At 51.1% G+C, this 18,349-nt stretch overlaps 1 protein-coding gene across 4 annotated transcripts in view; it reads right to left on the reverse strand.

Moving 5' to 3' along the window:
• Positions 1-856: 856 nt before the first annotated feature.
• Positions 857-18,349, reverse strand: part of OLFM1 (olfactomedin 1) — a 36,016-nt gene continuing 18,523 nt past the window's right edge. For 3 of the 4 annotated variants that reach the window (XM_064728158.1, XM_064728157.1, XM_064728155.1), the window contains 4 exons: positions 15,566-15,721; positions 13,002-13,221; positions 6,926-7,032; positions 857-2,679 (listed from right to left, as the gene is read on the reverse strand). In XM_064728158.1, the coding sequence (XP_064584228.1) occupies positions 2,005-2,679; positions 6,926-7,032; positions 13,002-13,221; positions 15,566-15,721 (1,158 nt within the window). In that variant the 3' untranslated portion in view covers positions 857-2,004. Of the gene's footprint in view, positions 2,680-6,925; positions 7,033-13,001; positions 13,222-13,419; positions 13,793-15,565; positions 15,722-18,349 lie in introns of those variants that run through there. The other variant, XM_064728159.1, reaches the window with a different exon arrangement.

Raw genomic sequence — 18,349 nt, forward strand, 5'->3', positions numbered from 1 at the left:
GGGAAGGTGCTGGCCCTTCACCTGGAGCTGGCTGGAGTGGGAATTGCTAAATATTGTTGTTCTGGAGGTGCAGGGGGGAGACAGGACTCCACATCTCAGCAGAGAGAGGTGGGACCTCAAATATCACAGAGAGAGAGATGGGACCCCAAATCTCAAAGACAGAGAGAGATGAGACCCCAAATCTTACACCAGAGATAGATGGGACCCCAAATTTCACAGCAAAGAGAGGTAAGACCCCCAAATCTCACACCTGAGGGAAATGGGATCTCACATCTCCCACAGAGAGAGATGAGACCCCAAATCTCACACCTGAGGGAGATGTGCATCCTGTACCCCGTGAGGTCCCTGCTTTGGCAGAACCAGGAGGGCTGAGTGTGACAGTGACAGTCACTCTTTAGAACAAGTTAAATAAAGGAGATTTTTACCTGCAGAAGCCTGCAGCAAACTCAGGGTGGGGGACACTCCAAGAAGCCAAGAAGGAATGGGATCCAGTTGCTCTCAGGGGTCCCAAGCAGTGTCTGCAGCTCCGATAAAGGCGGCAGATGATGAGATTTCCCCCTGTTGTGGCACCAACACCAGACACTGTCAGTCCCTGAGGGGGTGGCCAGACCCTGCCCACAGCAGGAGCAGCCAGGATTTTACGTCCTTGAAGCAGTGCCTGCTCCAGATGAAAATGAGAAGGGAATCCCTGCAGAGCAGAGAGCCAACCCTCCACCCTCCCAGCCCCAGCTACACATTGGGAAATATTCCCTGGAAGGAAACTCAGGATGGCTGCTCAGCATTTACCCCCAAAAATTCCAGCTCTCCCTCCCCTGCACTGGCTCACTCACACAGAGAAGACACCAAACAAAGCAGGGAAGTCTCCTAATAGTTTTATTGTTCCTTAGATAACTGTGGATAGTACAAATTTTTTCCTCTTAAAAAAAAAATTAATTACCTTCACACTTCCATAAACAAAGCTTCCCATGGGAATCTGCTGCCACAGAAATCTCCACGGAAGCGATTTCCAACCACCATAATGCTATGTAGATAGATAACAGTAAGAGAATATTCCTGTAATTATCAACATGAAATTGGTTACCTGTGTATAAGGGTGAACACTGACCTTTTTTTTTTTTTGCCTTTTAAGAAACGAAAAAACCATCATTTATTAAATCCAAACTACATCATTGCATTTACAACATTCATTGCATAAACTGGACATACAAAGTTTTGCCACCTCTGGTAAATAACAGACATACATTATACAATATAGTTGCTGAATACATAAGTTCAAACAATATGGGTACAACAACTTGTTCATAATACATACTTAAACCATCGTGTTTAATAAGTTACTAAGACACAGATCCATGAGCTACTTCGGGTCTCAGCACAGTTAATCTAAGTGACAAGAACACAGTTGAGAGACACAGTAGCTGCAATGGAAGGCAAAGAAAACTAACCTGTGATAGGTCTTGTTGAGACAGCCAGAGCTCCTCACGGGTCAGCTTCTCCTGCTTTTCCTTTCCACACATCCATCACAGCTGCCCGTGACGCCGGGGGAATGTCCATGCAAGCCACACACGGAGGAGAGCGAGGCTCCCGAGGGTGAACTTCCAACAGTCATTGCCTTACTGCTTGAGGATGTTCTCTAGGTTTGCTATCAGAACAGAAACAAAACAAAACCCCAAACTGAAGTGGTTCTCTGAGTGCAGTTCCAGCTGCAAGTACACGGTTACTCGTGAGTCTATAACACAGGGCCAGACTTCTAGAAATGTAGAGGTAATGCTGATCTGTCAGGCTTACGCTGAATAATCCTCCATGATGTGTTGGTCTTAATTTTGGCAGCTGTTTTTTATATGTTTACTTATTTAAAGTATGTTCCCTTAATAGCAATTTTTTTTAAATTAGTTTCTCCCTTTTTTTTCCTTTTTATCATTATTATTTTTTTTTAAATTTTCACTTTAATTTATTTATTTATTCTTCCCCCCCCCATAAACCCAGTTTCCAACCAAGGCCGGGCTACAACTCGTCGGAGCGGATGACGTGGAAGAGGGTGACGTTGTAGAGGATTTGATGCCCGTTGTTCCAGGCGTAGAGAGCCCGATCCTTGGGGTTGTAGTCCAACATGGAGATGTGGGAGTACTTGTTCTGGAAGGGGATGTCGATGTACTCGTAGGTGGAGGCGTTGGTCTGGTAGGCGTAGTGCACCTTGGTGCCTCCCGAGTAGCCGTTGGTGACGTAGAGCGTGCCGCAGATGATGAAGGCCTCGCCGGCGCTGCGTTTCGGGTAGCTGGTGTTCCAGGTCTGCAGGCTCTGCAGGGTGTTGGGGTCCAACTTGCTGATGACGATGTTGCCGGCGTTCTGGTTGGTGGCGTAGACGGCCCAGAGCCCGTTCTCGTCCACCATGAGGTCGATGTCGGAGTGGCCGCCCCAGGCGTAGTGGTACATGTTGTTGTAGCCGGCGTAGTCCAGGCTGCGCGTCTTGAGGATGGTCTCCGTCTTCAAGTCGAACCTGATGATGATGTGACTTTGGTATTTGTTGAAGTAGATGGAGCCATTGTAGACCACCTGGCCCGTGCCCGACCAGGGGTGGGGCAGGCGGTGCGAGGTGAAGTTGTCGGTGTTCATGAAATCCGCCATGGATTTGTACTCGCGGACGAAGCGGTTGTTGTGGTAGCTGTCCATGTACCAAACCTGCACGAGGCAAACACGGCGGGTTAGGGAGAGTATTGGAATGATATCTAGCTGGATGGGACGTGCCTGAGCTCGTCTGGCCCTTGCTGCTTGACCAAATAGTGGCACTGTGGGGTTTCACCCCACAGACACTTTTGACTGGCTGGGTGTGCGGTGTTTCACCCAGAGACACTTTGGGCTGACTGGTGTGTGGTGTTTCACCCAGAGACACTTTGGCCTGGCTGGGTGTGTGGTGTTTCACCCTGAGACACTTTGGGCTGGCTGGGTGTGTGGTGTTTCACCCAGAGACACTTTGGCCTGGCTGGGTGTGTGGTGTTTCACCCCACAGACACTTTGGGCTGGCTGGGTGTGTGGTGTTTCACCCCACAGACAGTTTTGGCTGGCTGGGTGTGTGGTGTTTCACCCCACAGACACTTTGGGCTGGCTGGGTGCTGCACTGGGCCCGTGGAGACAAGTGCAGGCCTGCAGGAGCTCTGGTGGTGGTGGGATGGAGCTTCCACCATAACAGGGGCTGCTCCTCAGGTTTCCCTCTGCCAGAGAAGCTTTAAGGCACTGGTGAAGGAAAGGAGTGGGCTCTGATGGAGGGTTTGGATCCAGAGCTTTATTCTGGCCCACAGGCCTCTGAATGCAGCACCAGCTCCAGCAGAACTCCCTGAGCCCGTGGTTGCTGCTCCTTTGAACCCCAGGGAGAGGGGCAGAGAAGGAACATGAGGACCACCAACCAGGGGGGAAATCTCAAGGGACAAAGGACACCTGGATGGCCCAGTGTCCCTCCAGGGGTGGAGGGCATCCTTTGAATCTGCCAATCCCTTCTGGAATGCCAGGATTGACAGACAGTGCTGGGAGGGGAAAGGAGAGGTGACTGACACACCTGGCAGGGAATTATCAGGGAGGAACCCGGGGTATCTGAGGCAAACCATGACATCACACCGCAACAGAGAGAAATCCAAAGCCAGGAGTTGTGCAATCGTCATAAAATGGTTTGGAATGGAGATTAAAACTCAGCCCTGCCAAGGATGCCTTCCACCAGAGCAGGCTGCTCCAAATCTGGCCTTGAATCCAGCCAACATCTGTCACCTACATCCAGAAACAACCCCAATTTCTGGAGCCCCAAATCAGCCAGGAAATCAACCCAACAGTAAAGCTTTCCCTGGGGGATAACCTGATATCTCCTTGGCTTAAGCATTCCCCTGGGAATGCTGGTGGCTGGCACCACCCTCCCTTCCCCAGGGCAATTAGCAGCTTTTCCCTGGCTAAACCCAGCATTTTCCCTGCTGCTGCTGCTGCTTTTGCTTCCCGCGGTAACACTCAGTAAATTACAGCAGCTGCTGTGCACAACTCCATTAATTTGGAATGCGGGAGCGAGGGATGCAATCACTCATTGTCAGGCAAATTCAGGCAAAAAGTCCATATTGGTTTAAAAATCATACACTGCTGCATCAAAAAGCTTAAAGCGAGGCTGCTGAAATATAAGAGACAAAGACATCTAAATCTTGCTCTGGGTGGATTGGGGAGAGATTTTAGATCATCATTTAAGTGCCAGTTCACTGGGGACACTGTCTAGACTCCTTAAAAAAAACAAAAAAAGCTTTTGTTATATGAAACCAATTCCGAGGCAAATGACCAAGCTGTGCAGTTAATATCCACAAGAAATATCCAGCCAGCCACTGACATTCTGGATGCAGTTGCTGCCTGAAAATGAGAGAGCTGCTTTCTGTTAGAGCCATTTAGGAAGGAGAAAAGGTAAATTTAGGAAGGAGAAAAGGTAAATTTAGGAAGGAGAAAAGGTAAATTTAGCAAGAGGGAAGCCTTTAAGGCTGCAGATTTGGGTGATGTAGTGCAGATTTCTTCTGCAAACCCCTTGCAAAATCTGACAGCTCTGTGTCTGGAGTGTGATCATCAGTCTTTGAGAAGGGCAGCCCAACATTTGGCTGCTGCCTTTGGGAAGTCAACTGGGGTCTCCAAAAACTTTGGAGGGAATTTCAGCTTTCTGTCACTGCTTCCCTGGAAGGCTGCAGAGGTGGGGAATGGATTTGTGCAAATGGCTCAGTCCCTCAGCCCCAAACCTTGCTGGGCTTGGGGGTGGCTGCAAAAGCATCAGAGAACAGCCAGAGCTGGAAATGAAACTTCAGCTGGGAAATTATAGGGGAAAAAACCAACCAAAACATGACTCTCTCTTTGTTGCTTCCATTTCATTATCCGGTATTAAAAATTCAACATGCAAATGTGTTGTTGTGCTCAGTTTTTAAAGCTCAGCAGAGCCCTGTGTCACCGTGCAGGGGCTGCAGGACCCAAGAGCATTCCCAGCTCTGGAAAAGCAGGGATTGATGGATGAACAATGTCCCATCACAGCAGCTGGCTCTGAGCAACCTCCTCCTGCCCCCACGCAGCAATCCCAGCTCTCAGCATCCACCTGCTGCTCCCACAGCACTCACAAATCTCCCCCGGTTGTGTTCCGTGGTTTCATGACATGAACAAATGATCACAGGAGCACCAAACCCCTCCTGGGGCTCGGGGACAGGAGCTGGGGATGATGAACTGCCCATCCTCACCGTCCCACTCTGCTGAGCAGCCAGTGCAGTTCACCTAATGGTGTGTTCCTAATAAAATTCCCAGCAGGTTTTCTATATTAAATACACAGAGAGGCTTGGGAAGCTCCAGCTCCAGTTTGCAGCCCACTTGTACGACAAAAATACGCTGCAGAAAAAGGCATGGCTAAAAAAAATACCAAAAAATAGCAAAAAATAGCGGTTTGAGACAAAACTCTCTGAAGACACGGGAAGATCTTTAGCATCTGAACCACCAGCTTCAGCTGAAAAATGTTTTAGTGCCAAGGGAAGCAGCAAGCACAGCCTGAAGGGGACAATCCTGTCCCCTCTCTTGAGCAGAATGGGATGTGATGGGGGTAAAACCTTCCCATCTCACCTCTAAGCAGGGTTTTATTTGGGCTGGAGGTGAAATTTTGCTTAATAACTGTAAAATATGGAGGTGTTGAATTGGGGCAGCGGTGCCAACCAGTTGGCTGCTGGAGGGAAAGAGCCTGACAACTCAAGTCACCTTCAAAGAAACCACCCAGGGGTGACTTCTCCAGAGCATCCCTTGTCCTCTCTCAGCTACAGAGCTGGTGCCAGGGCACAGATCCCAAAATAGGTGCCCTGATCCAGCCCTTGCTGGTGCCTTTATCCTCTGAAGGATGCTGCATGCAGGAGGGAATTACAGGCAGCCAAGCTTTCTGCTGCTTGTTTTGTTTTGCTGCCTGCAAATCCTCGGCAAACACTCGAGATATTTTCCATTCCATCAGTCATGGGGAGCTGGGATTGATTTTCAGCCAGTTATTGGCCTCCTACCTCCTTGGGATCAAAATTGAATGGTCTGAATGGAAAAAAAAAATAAAAGACCAAAACAAAGCAAAACAAATCTCTCTCTCTCTGGCTGCAGCCAGTTAATTCCTCACAACAATGAAGGTGGAGGATGGAGGGCAAATGCAGGCAGATGACATTATCAGAGGTGCTGGCAGCAGCAGAGCAGCAGGGACCAGGACCACGGGTCCCTCTGCTCAGCCCCAGCTCCCTCCTGGCTGCCAAACACAGATTAGAAACCCAATACTTGCTTTTTTTTGCCACACGGACCTCATGGTGACAATTCCCTCATCACTGAGTTCCACCTGCCCAGGAAAGGGAGCAGGGCAGGGGCTGCTCATCTTCTCCTCATCCTCCCTCCCTGGGGATGCTCAGCCCCTCCTGCTGCCAGCAGAGTCCTGTGGGATGGATGAGAACATTCCCTGGTTTTCCCAGTGATGAATATTCACTGTCCTCAGGTGTTGCAGACATCTTTTAAGTAAAAATCCTTTCCTTGGGATTTTTCCTCCTGAGAAGCTGAGAGGCCTCAGGGACAAAATGTAAACAATGGTTATCTGCTGCTGTGGAATGCAACAGGTGCATCTGTGATTGGTCTCATGTGGTTGTTTCTGATTAATGGACGATCACAGCCCAGCTGGCTCAGACACAGAGCCTGAGCAACAAACCTTTGTTATCATTCCTTTCTATTCTTAGCTTAGCCAGCCTTCTGATGAAACCTTTTCTTCTATTCTTTTAGTATCGTTTTAATGTAATATATATATCATAAAATAATAAATCAAGCCTTCTGAAACATGGAGTCAGATCCTCATCTCTTCCCTCAACATAAAATCCCTGTGAGCACGGTCACACTCAGGCACACGGGTGATGCTGCTGTCACACACTCTTACCTTGTTCTCCCCCTCAGGAGCCAGAGGATCCGTCATCCACGATCCAAAGCGGGAGCCCGAGGTTTTAATTGTGATCGGGTCACTTATTCCCGTCAGCTTCCCACAGGCTGGAAAAGAGGGGAAGGCTGGTGAGCACCACGACAGCCCCCGAGGGGCACCAGCACCGCCCCACCCGCCCCTCTGTGCCCTGCTAAGCTCGGTTTAATTACAGGGAATGGCTCAGGAACAAGTGTCGGATGCTTTTGTTTGTGTCACACCTCTTAATGACAATTGTCCTTATGGCTGTCCCCGAGAAAAGGAGCTGCGAGTGGCCCGGAATGGAGAATGAGAGCAGCAGGCAGGTGCAGGGAGGAGCTGCTCTGATCCAGATGAAAAGGCAGCCGTGGCCATTCCAGCCCTGCTGGAAACCTGCGCTTGGTACAGGTTATGCAGAGGAGAGAAAGGAGGAAGGTGGAAAATGGCCCACAATGTAAATCTCCTCCCTGCAAGGACCATTTACCAGCTGCTTTTCCTGTTGTCCCTTGTGTTGCACACTCAGGAGCATCACACACACTCAGGAGCATCACACACACTGGTGGATCCTCCAGCCAGCTCTGGAAAAGGAGCCCCAGCTTGCCCCTTGTGTTGCACACTCAGGAGGATCACACACACTCAGGAAGGTCACACACACTCAGGAGGATCACACACAGGATGAAGGTGGGAGCATCCTAAGGGTCCTGCCCAGCTCAGCCTCACCACCACAGGATGGGCAGGGCACTGTGAGCCAGGTGTGAGCTCCAAATCTGCTGAATTCAGGGAGCCACTTCAGCTCCTCGCTGGGTTTTCAAGCCCTAAATACGAGGGAAGCAGCAGCATCTCTGCTCCAGCTCATTCCCCAGCCCTGGCTCTGTCCCAGCCCCTCTCTGGGGCTGCCCATGGATCTGGAATGCTGCAGCCCCAGCATGGGAGGTGCAGCCACATCCCAGCTCCTTTTCCCAACAATATCCCCAGGTTTCAGCAGAGCTGCCCCACCAAAATTTAACCTGAGTGCAGTGAGGGGTGACAGGGGAGGAGGTGAAGATGCCTCGGGATGGTGGGGGATGTCCTGTTGGGCAGGGAGAGCTCATTTAAAACCCAACCAGAGCTCATTTAAAACCGAACCAGAGCTCATTTAAAACCCAGCCAGAGCCCATTTAAAACCCCAGAGCCCATTTAAAACCCCATCCAGGGCAGAGGCAGTGGGGCACAGCCAGCACCTGGAGTTCAGGAGGTGTTTCCTGAGCTTTCCTTTTGGATGTGGGAGCCCCTGGCAGTGCTGGGGTGCAGAAGCTGCCCTGGTGCTGTGCTGGAGCTGCACTGCAGTGGTGCTCAGCAGGAGCCAGGGCTGGGCTGCAGGTGGGAGCCCCTGCAGGTGCTGCTGGAACATGGGGAGAGCTCTGCCAGCTCAGGACAAGGTCATCCTGCTCCAAATTAAAATCATGGGATGGTTTGTTATTAAGGAGCATTAAAGGTTGTTTAGTCCAGCCCCCTGCAATGAGCAGGGATGTCTTCAACCAGATCAGGTTGCTGTCCAACCTGACCTTCATGGAATCATAGATTTTACACTTGCAGAACTCTGCAATCCCTCTCAGCTGCCTCTCTCCTTGGCCTGTTCTCACCTGCATTGTAATTCCTGATCAGACACATCCACCTGCCTCAGCCAAAGGGATCCCCTTAGCCCAGGGCAGGAAACAAGAGGGAGAAATTCCTGCTGTGCACCGAGGGCACCATCAGTGCCCCACAGCCTCCAGACCCAGGCAGAACAAGAGAGATGCCCCCAAAAAGCAGAGATTGCTGAGACACAAGGCACAGGGGTTTGCCCTCATGCCTGCTGCACCAAACCTCTCAGGTCAGAGGGAGAGCAAAGAGATGCAATGGGTTAAAATAACAAATTTTAATGTCTTGCAGGGGTCCAGCCTTCCCCTAATCCCAGATCTGCCTTCCATTATCACAGCCCTACATTGCTGTCACTTTATCTCTTCCTCCCATTTCCCTGGAGAGGAGCGTGCTGTAAAAGCTCATTGATTAAAAAAATCCAAACAAACAAAAAACAGTTAAAAAAAAGCAGCAGCAGCTGATAAGGGTAAGCCAGTGTTGTTTGCAACATCTCCTACACGTTTAGCTGGAGGCACACACAGCCCAGCTCCTCAGCAATGCAGGAGGGTTCTTCTCTCTCCTGCTGCAAACCCATCCCAGGCTGCTGGGGGGAATTCAACACGGATTTTAAAGATCCTGAGTTAGCTTTGCTGGGTTTGCCACCCAAGCATGGACAGCTCCAGCCCCTGGGATCCTCACCCACCTGAGGAGATGCACAGCACACCTGCAATATCAGCAGCTGAGCTTTCTGCAAACCCCCCTCCTGTCAGATGGAATTCCATGGGAATTCCAGGTCACTCAGGAACAGCTGTGCCACAGAAAAGCTCATCCTGCGCTCACCCAGGAGCCCAGGACAGGAGAAACGTGTGAGGAGCAGATTTAGGGCCTCACAGAGGAGCTGCTCTCACTCCTCTTCACCCAGAGCTGTCCAGCTCCTTTCTCCTGACCACAAATGAGCCTTTCCCCAAGTGTCCCTCTGTCCTGCCATGAGATGCATCCCCACTCTGGCTGCACGAGGAATTTTCCAGCAGGAGCAGGTGGGACCAGCTCTCCCCTCCTCCCAGGGTGCCACCACCTCCTCTCCAGCTCTGGATGCTGCCCACAGGTCCTGCCTGGCAGCTCCCAGCAGCTCCTCCACCAACGCACAGGCACCAGCTCCTGCTGGGCTCGTGGTTCTGTAACACAGCCAGGAACTGCCCTGCTCCAGCTTCCCAGGAAGCCAAGTATTGATCCCAATCCCAATCCCAATCCCAATCCCAATCCCAATCCCAATCCCAATCCCAATCCCAATCCCAATCCCAATCCCAATCTCAGCCCTCCAGGCAGGGATGGGGCTGTGGCAGCTCAGCTGGGCTTGGATCTTGCATCTGTTGCCTGTTTGGGAGCTCCCCATCCCAAAACCATCAGAGATGGAGCTCCATCCCCACCCCAAAACCATCAGGAATGGGGCCCCATCCTGATCCCAAAACCATCAGGCTCCATCCCAAAACCATCAGGGATGGCTCCATCCCCATCCCCAAACCATCAGGGATGGCTCCATCCCCATCCCCAAACCACCAGGGATGGCCCCATCCCTATCCCAAACCATCAGGAATTGAGCTCCATCCCATCTCAGAATCATCAGGGATGGCTCCATCCCCATCCCAAAACCATCAGAGATTGAGCTCCATCCCAGAACCATCAGAGATGGCTCCATCCCCATCCCTGCACCAGGATTTTTCCCAAGGAAATCTTGCCCTGCCTGAATTAAATTCTCCCCAGATCCAAGGAGTGCCAAGCCCTGTATCTCCTCTCAGGACCATTAATGCAAAGGCTAAAATCCCTGTATAAATAGGGATCTTCAGGAGTGTAAACAGAAACACAGATTGAAGCTGCCATTATTGATTTCTTTTTTTCCCCCTCCACACACATGCCAGGGTCAGGAAGTGTTTTCACTATTGATCCATCAATAATGCTTAGGAAACCCAAAATGCAAAACAGGACCTTGGCTAAGGAAAAGGCAGTGCCAAGGCTCAGAGCTCGCCGGGAGAGGTGAGATGGGTGGGAATGTGGCACATCCCTCCCCTCCCTTGGCCTGTGCTTGCTGCAGCAGCTCCCTGACCCTGTTTGGGGCACACAAACTCCAGGGGAGCAGCAAATCTCAGCTAAAACCTTCTCCTTGAGACATCAGCGAGCCCAGCTGAGCAGAAAACCTGCAGCAAAGCGAAATCCCCAGCAATCAGGGCCTCATTGTGTGGCAGCAAAGCGTTTGTAAGGCTGTTATCTGAATTTAACTCAATTAGCAACCGTTTCCAGTGGTTTACACACCGGAGAGATAAACAGCATTGGAAATTCAATCCGTGCTGGTTCTTTTAAGTGACCAAATAAATCAGCTTCCCGTGTGAGCAGCAAATCCTCTGGGATGAGCCTTGGGGAGGCACAGAATCCATCTCTGTGAGCACCCAGGGCTGCTGCAAAAGAGCTGCTCCGACACCAGAGAGAGAGCAAGGGCAGGAAGAAGCCAAAAAGCCCAGCTAAAAACTCAGAAATATTTTAAAAAACACCCAAACATTCCTAGACAAGGTTACCTGCAAGAGCTCAGCATCCCTACCTGCCTCTTTCTTACCTGGTCCCAGCTGGACCTGAGTGTGAAGGGATGGGATGAGCAGAAAGGGTTAATGGTCCAAGAGCAAATTCTAATTTTTTTGGAGCCCTGAATGGTTTGGGAGCTACCCCTTGAAGCCTGCCTAGGGTCAGTGGGAGGATTGTCCCAGCTTCCCTGGTTGGAATGGCTTTGTTAAAGAACTGTCCCCAAGTTTGAAGTCTCAAATCCCTGCTCCTGCTGCCTCTCCCTGTGTCCCACAGCTCCTCCTCATCTTCAAGGGATGGGCTGAAGGCTCTGGGTGCAGCAGGGGGACCCCTCCTTGGGCACCTCCTCCTCTGCCTTCAGGATCCATTTGCAGGGGATGTGGGGCTGCCAGGAGGTCTCTGTGTGCCCTTGGTCCATCCCACCCTCCTGGGCTTGTTCTCCTTTCTTATCTTCCCTTCTTATCTGTTCATCCTTATCTTCCCACTGCACCGTGCCCACCTGACAGAGCTCTAGGAATTGGGGACTCCAGCCCTGCTCATTCCTGTCCCCATTAGAAGTTCAAGAGGGTGAGAAGGTCAGAATTTCCCTCCTTGCCCAACCCTGCTGCCCTCCCTGTGACCATCACAGGGAAAAGGGGCAGAAAGCCCCAGCCTGTCCTGCTCTCAAACCAAACCTGGGCTACCAGCACTCATTAATTAATGAGAAATCAAACTCTGATCTCTCTTGGCCAGGGGGTTTTATCTGTCCCAAGGGTATCTCGGTGCCTGACTTGTTCAAACACTCTGAGCATCCACATTTAAATGGGAATTTTACTCTCTGGAGCCTGCAAGGGATGTCCAAGGAACCAGAGGATGGAAATGCAGAGGGAATGGAGGGGAGGTGGCTGCTCACAGTGTGGAGGCATCTAGAAACAAGCAAAATCAACCCCAGCAGCAGAGCCAAGAGAGAAACAAAGCATTACCTTGACAAGGATATCAAGTGCTCAGAAGAGATCTGATCTTCCGTGAAGTTACCTGAGAGTGTAATTTCGTATGTGCTACCAAAATAGACTGCAGAGCAGTTAATGTGTTTGGATTATCTAAATGGCGTGGCAAGAAAGTCAATAATGGAAGGAGAAATTAAATCAAGTCAGAGCTGGCCCAACAAATGGTGCAGAGAGTCCTTGCAGCTGTGGGAGGCAGTGCTCTCCTCCTTCCCCCTGTGTTTGGGGTCACACGTTGGGTTTGGTGGCAGCTGAGCCTCCCCACAACAGCCCCAGGAGTTTCAGTGAGTTCCAACCCTCTGGAGGAGGTCAGAGATGAGTCCCTGGTGGTTTAGCAGCAGCCTGGTGGAAATGGCTCCCTGCTCCCTCAGGGGATGGGAGAGGGAGGACTCCCATCCCGCGCAGGGGCAGGACCACACCGCGCCCCAGCTCCTCATGCTCTGCTCCGGGGGCATTGGCAAGATGCAAAAAATAAAGAAAGGAAACCGAGGGAAACCGAGGCACAGCCCCACACCCCCCACCACGAGCAGAGCCCTTTGCTGACGGACCAGGTCCAGGGATGCAGAAGCAAAAGGGGTGCAAGTGTTGGCTTTGCATAAGCGTGAGCTGCCACTTATGCAAGCGCCGCCCACACGCCCGCTCCGCTCTCTTGGGAGAGGAGAGGAGAGGAGCATCCTGAAGCGCTCACACCACGAGCAGCATTGCTCCTGCCAGTAATCCTGGGCAGGACTACTCCCAGGAGGAATGTTCCTGGTGGCATCACTCTTGGCAGGATGGCCCCTGGCTGTGTGGAGCTCATCCCTCGCGGCCGGGCACGGCACCAGATGTCCAGCGGGGCATCTCTGCCTCCGGCCGGGATGCGTGCGTTGGCGCCGGTGGCCTTGGAGCCACCGTGGTGGTTCTGAGCCTACCTAATTTTTGCATGCATGCACGAAGCCTTTCTTCAAGATTTGACACTCTGTTCTGAAGCTCTTCGTAGTCATAGGCGCCAATCTCCTCCTGGAGTTCGTTTAGAACTGACGTCAGATTCTGGACCTCCTCTTTAAACTGCAATACCAATTTGGCATCGGCTTTGTACTCTTCCAACACTGGTATCAAAGGCCTAAGTTCCTCCATTTTCGCTTTTATTGCCTGCAAGGTTAAAATAAGCTCGGTTCAGTGCTATGCGTGCAAAAATCTGCAACACTCTGCCTTGACCTGGGTGCTTCCTATGGGAGCGAAATGTTCACATTTCCCACAATTATTAGCATTAAAATTAGCTCAATTATTATTTTTGGTCCGAATGATGTCTTGGCAAGAACATATTAAACAGGCTGCAGAACACCAAAATATTTGGGAAAGGCCTTTATTTGTCATTTTTAGAATGCAACATCTTAGGGTTACATGCTTCAGATCACATACACAAAGAGTTGTTGTTTTTTTTTTTCTTTTTTTTCTTTCCAAAAAATAAAAGAAAATAAGATATATATGCATTGACAAGGGTTTCAAACTATTCATGAAATGCATCTACAATTGCATGCAAAGGAAGATCTCGGTTGTGTGGTTCAAGGTTCCTTAGTGAGATATGGTGCTAATTTGGAAAATAATCAAAAAAATCAATGCATGGTGCAAAATGCTCTGTGGCCCTCTTTTCATGGTTACATGGGAGTGAACTGCTTCTTCAGTCACTGCAGCATTGAAAAAACTTGCTTTTTAGTTAGCCCTGTAAGCAAGAAAATGAAATACTGTTGAGGATCTAGCTCACTAACCTGCCTTATATAGATAGCCATTCATAGACAAATACTCTTACGGCACTAAAGAGAGAAAAAAAACCAACACAAGAGCTCCAAAGCACTCACAGTTTAATGCTGGCATTAGCAGGAACAAAATGCTGTGGCTGTTCTTTCAAATGCTGCTTTGGCAGCAAATTAGACAAAAAATTCCTCACTGGTTTCAAGCGCGGAACAGAAAAATAAAATTCATTATCAGATGGATTTTGCAGAAATGAAATTTTTTTTTCTTTTTTAATTTTTTTTTTGTTTGTTTTTTGCTTTTTGCTCATTTAAAGGCTCAGAATGCAGCATTTTGTTGCAGATGCTTTGCTCCAGCAGCTAATGAGTAGACATTAATATGCATGCACCTACCCGTTAATGAAGCGTGTTAGAACACCCAAAATCCCTGGTGCTGCTCAAATTACAGTGGCCAAGCTCCCAGCACCCAGGGCTGTGACATCTGCCTGTGTCCTGAAGCTTTTTTGGGGCTGAACAGGATCAGGAATTCCTCCTCAGCCTCCTTCCCATCCATCCCCTCCTATTTAAGCCACGAGGATTTTGTCCCTCCCGTGCTTTGCACGCGGGGAATGTTTTAAATTTTATTTCATTGAAAGTTCCCTGGCAGGCAATGGGGAGGGTTGAACTCATCAGAATGGTGGAAGGGGGAAAACAATAATAACTGAAATAAAGAAATAATTAAATAAAAGAAACTCATGCTCAAGTCTTTCCATCCAGACTGCAGAGCTAAATTTAGGGTCCTGCAGTAACTGGAGATGGGGAGCGGAGGAGGTGGAGTTGGTGAAAAGTTTTAAGAACCATCTTCTCATCTTTTTATGAGATAATCATGGTATTTCAGTATTTAGCATTAAAAAAAAATCTGCTTTAAAATACCAGCCAGCTGCCTGCAAATGAGGGTGGGAATCAGCTGGGTGGCTGATCAGAAAAGTCCCCAAATTCCACCAGAAATCTTTTCCATTTGATTTTTTATATCTATTAACCCACAGCACGGCTAAAATTTAAAACTCCAGTATTGCCCAGAACATCTTTTTGGCAATTTCATTCATCCTCAGCAACTTCCTGAGGGTTTGGCCACTGCTCCCAGTGCCAGCTGCATTCCAGAGGCTGCAGCTCCTCTCCCCCTCTGCCCAGCGCCAGGACACCACACAAAACCCATCAGAAGCCGCTGCCTCTGCTGCCAACACCCAAAATTGGACAAAATCCTGGAGATGTGCAGGTTGCCAGCCTGAGGACAGCTGTAATAATTGTATTTTTGGGGTATTTTTTTTCAGGGGAGGGATGTTTGATTGAGGAACTCCTTTCTCCAGCCACCCCCAGGGGAAATGGGGTTTGGTGACTGCCCACTGTGGTTTGCCAGGAATGCAAAGGGAGCCCCAGTTCTTGGGTTTTTTTCCCAAGAAATGGGTGCTGGGCATGGCATGGAGAAGCTGCCTGGCCACAGAGGGGAACCCAGAGCTCACCCAGAGCTGGGGTGTCTCCCTGCAGACCCCACTGATAGAATCACCTGCACCGCCCTATTTCGGGCACCCAGATGGGTGTGGGAACACAGGGATTTGTGATTTTACCCTAAAACAAGATGCAGGGCTGAGGAGGTGAGGCCACAGCCTGGATCTGGCTGTGCTTTGGGCAGGAAGGACCCCACAGCTGGGATGGGAGCCACAATCCCCTGGCCACTGCTCCCGAAGCAGTTTGGAAATCAGACCTACCTTAAACTGCCTTGCCAGGTGCTGCTTGTGGCTTTCTTCCACTTGCTTAAATTTGGATTCCAGTCCCCTCATCTGGTTTTCCATCTTCTCCACGTACTGTAGGTCTCTCTGAGTCCTCCTGTCCAACACCTCTATCGACTGGGACATGTTTTGCACCTGCCAAACGAGAAGGGGCTCATTAAAAGGTGCTGCCAGCAGCCAGGCAGCCCCCCGTGCACCCCAAGGCTGACCTTTCCCACACGCTCAGCACAGCTAAAGGGCAATCAGCCCATGCATTATTTACTGCCTCATCAACAGCAGCTCCCAGATTACCACAGCAAAACCCGTTTCATAAATGATTTTTTTTTTCTGCAGAGAAGGACTCAGCAATCTGACATGGAAATGAGGGGTGTAGCTGAGGTTAAACTCAGGCTGGCCTCTCTGACAGGCACCAGAGGTGACAGCAGCACACCTGGCTGGGAGGAAACGCTCCAGCCCAGGTGCACAATTCCATCTCCTGGTGAGCACAAACCTCAGCAGAACTTCATGATCCACCCAGCCTGCTCCAGCAGCACCTGCCACAACCAGCCCAGCGGCAGGGAGGGCATCCTGGGGCCGGGGAGCACCGGGCATGGTTGGCACCCCTTTGGTGCCCGCGCAGCTCCGGAGCCGAGCGGTGCCGCATTCCCGCCCGGAGCCCATCTGGCCCCGCCAGGGAATGATGCAGGAGCTTGGCTGGGCTGGCAGTGAGAAAACGAGCTGGAGGTGTGAGGAGGGGAGGGGAACGCCAGCGAGGCTGACCTGATTTTGAAGGTTGGCTGCCATCGGGTTTATTAAGATATTCCCTCCTGTTTTCCAGGCTGGGAGAGGTGGAACGGGTCTGACGTCAGCTCCTATTTAGCACCGAGCCATATTGAAGGGCTCTGCAGCGGGGCTGGATGTGTCTGTCCCACGGTGGGGACATGACAGGGACAGCCCACGGGTGCTGCTCCTGCCACCGCCACGTCACCCCAGCAGTGCCAGCACCGTGGTGACGTCTGTGGGCAAAGTGAATCAGGCACCCAGCCTGCTGCTGCTGCTGCTGCGTCAGGGCCTTGCTCCTGAGCCAGCCTGATCCCAGCCTGATCTCATCCTGCTTCCAGCCTGTTCCCAGGCTGATCCCAGCCTGCTCCAGTCTGATATCATCCTGCTCCCAGCCTGATTCCAGTCCACTCCCATCTTGCTCCCAGTCTGATTCCATCCTGCTCCTATCCTACTCCCATCCTGCTCCCATTCTGATCCCATCCTACTCCTATCCTGCTCCCAGCCTGTTCCCAGGCTGATCCCAGCCTGCTCACATTCTGCTCCATCCTGCTCCCAGCCTGATCCCATCCTGATTCCATCATTCTCACATCCTGCTTCCAGCCCGCTCCCATCCCGTTCCCAGCCTGCTGCCATCCTGCCTCCATCCTGCTCCCTTCTTGCTCCAGCCTGCACCCAGCCTAATTCCAGTCCACTCCCATCCTGCTCCCATCCTGTTCCCATCCTGATCCCATCCTGCTCCCATCCTGCTCAGCTCTTGGTGGGTGGATGGATCTGCTCCCCGGATGGATGGGTGCCACATCCGCTCCTGTCTGCATCCTCACCGCAGCCAAGCTGGCGTGGGGAGGAAAGGAGGGGGTGCAAATCCCACGTTTCCTCTGGCAAATCCCACATTCCCTCTGGCAAACCCCACTGTGGTGGGCTGGGACTTACCTGGAGTGGCAGAGCGAGGGCACGGCAGGACAGCACGGGGCAAATGCCAAGGGTGCCCCTCCAGCTTGGAAAAACCATCACAGTGCCCCTTGCTCATGCAGGATGACACTGGAACTATTGCAGGGATCTATTAAAAATGTATGGGTGACCTGCATGGCAAAGGCCAGCAGGCTTTGGAGCGTTCTGTACAACTGCTCCGGGGGCCAGAGCGTTCCTCAGCAAAGGTGAAGCTATTTGTGGTCTGTGAGGCTCAGAGATGAACCAGCAGCACCCTGACCTCCCCGGGAGCTGCTCAGGGAGGTGTGAGGAGCAGGGAAGTGCAGAACAAGGTTTGGAGGAGAAAAGAGCAAAGCTGAGCCCAGCCAGAGCCTGGTCAGCTCCCATTAAGCTGTGCCTACTGCAGGGAATGTCAGCTCTCAGTGGGTGTTAATTCACCTGGGCTGCATGTGGAGGAGTGTGGAGACCTCTCTGTGCCCTGAGGCAGGAGAAGAGGAGCCTTAGACAAGCATGGCTGGGCTGCCAAGCTCCTTTCATTCCAGTTATCCAGCCTGTCCTTGGAGCTGAGCAGCAGAATTGTTCCAAGGAGCAGAGAGAGGGATGACTGGTAGGGCTCATGCAAAATTAATCCCATTTATTCCGCCAGTGCCTAACCCCAGCTGCAAATAATCAGAAAAGAGCATTTCTGTAATGACAGACCAATACCTGAGTGTGCTGAGCAAAATTTTGGGAGGCTCCTTAGGCTGTTTCTCAGATGGTGGGAAGGGAGAGACACGCTCTGCTCCCAGAGCATCTCGCCCAGGCTGCTGCCCTCAAACACCTCTGGAACGTTTCTGCTGCTCCCTGAAGCACAGGAAAATACCCTCCTCACGCATAGAGATGTCTCAAATGAGCTGCTGGGCTGTCCTGGGGTGGATTTCACAAGCCCAGAGCGGGTATTTGCTGCCTGTGCTGTTTTTCCTGGCCAGATTTGTAGGGATGAGCCTGAGATCCCTGGCAGCCCCAGCACTGAGGATCTGCCTCTTTTCCCTCATTAGCATATTATGCCCTTGATCCAGCAAAGCACTTTGGCAC

Source organism: Zonotrichia leucophrys, chromosome 17 (assembly GCF_028769735.1).
Source record: "Zonotrichia leucophrys gambelii isolate GWCS_2022_RI chromosome 17, RI_Zleu_2.0, whole genome shotgun sequence".
In the NCBI taxonomy this organism is placed as follows: domain Eukaryota; kingdom Metazoa; phylum Chordata; class Aves; order Passeriformes; family Passerellidae; genus Zonotrichia; species Zonotrichia leucophrys.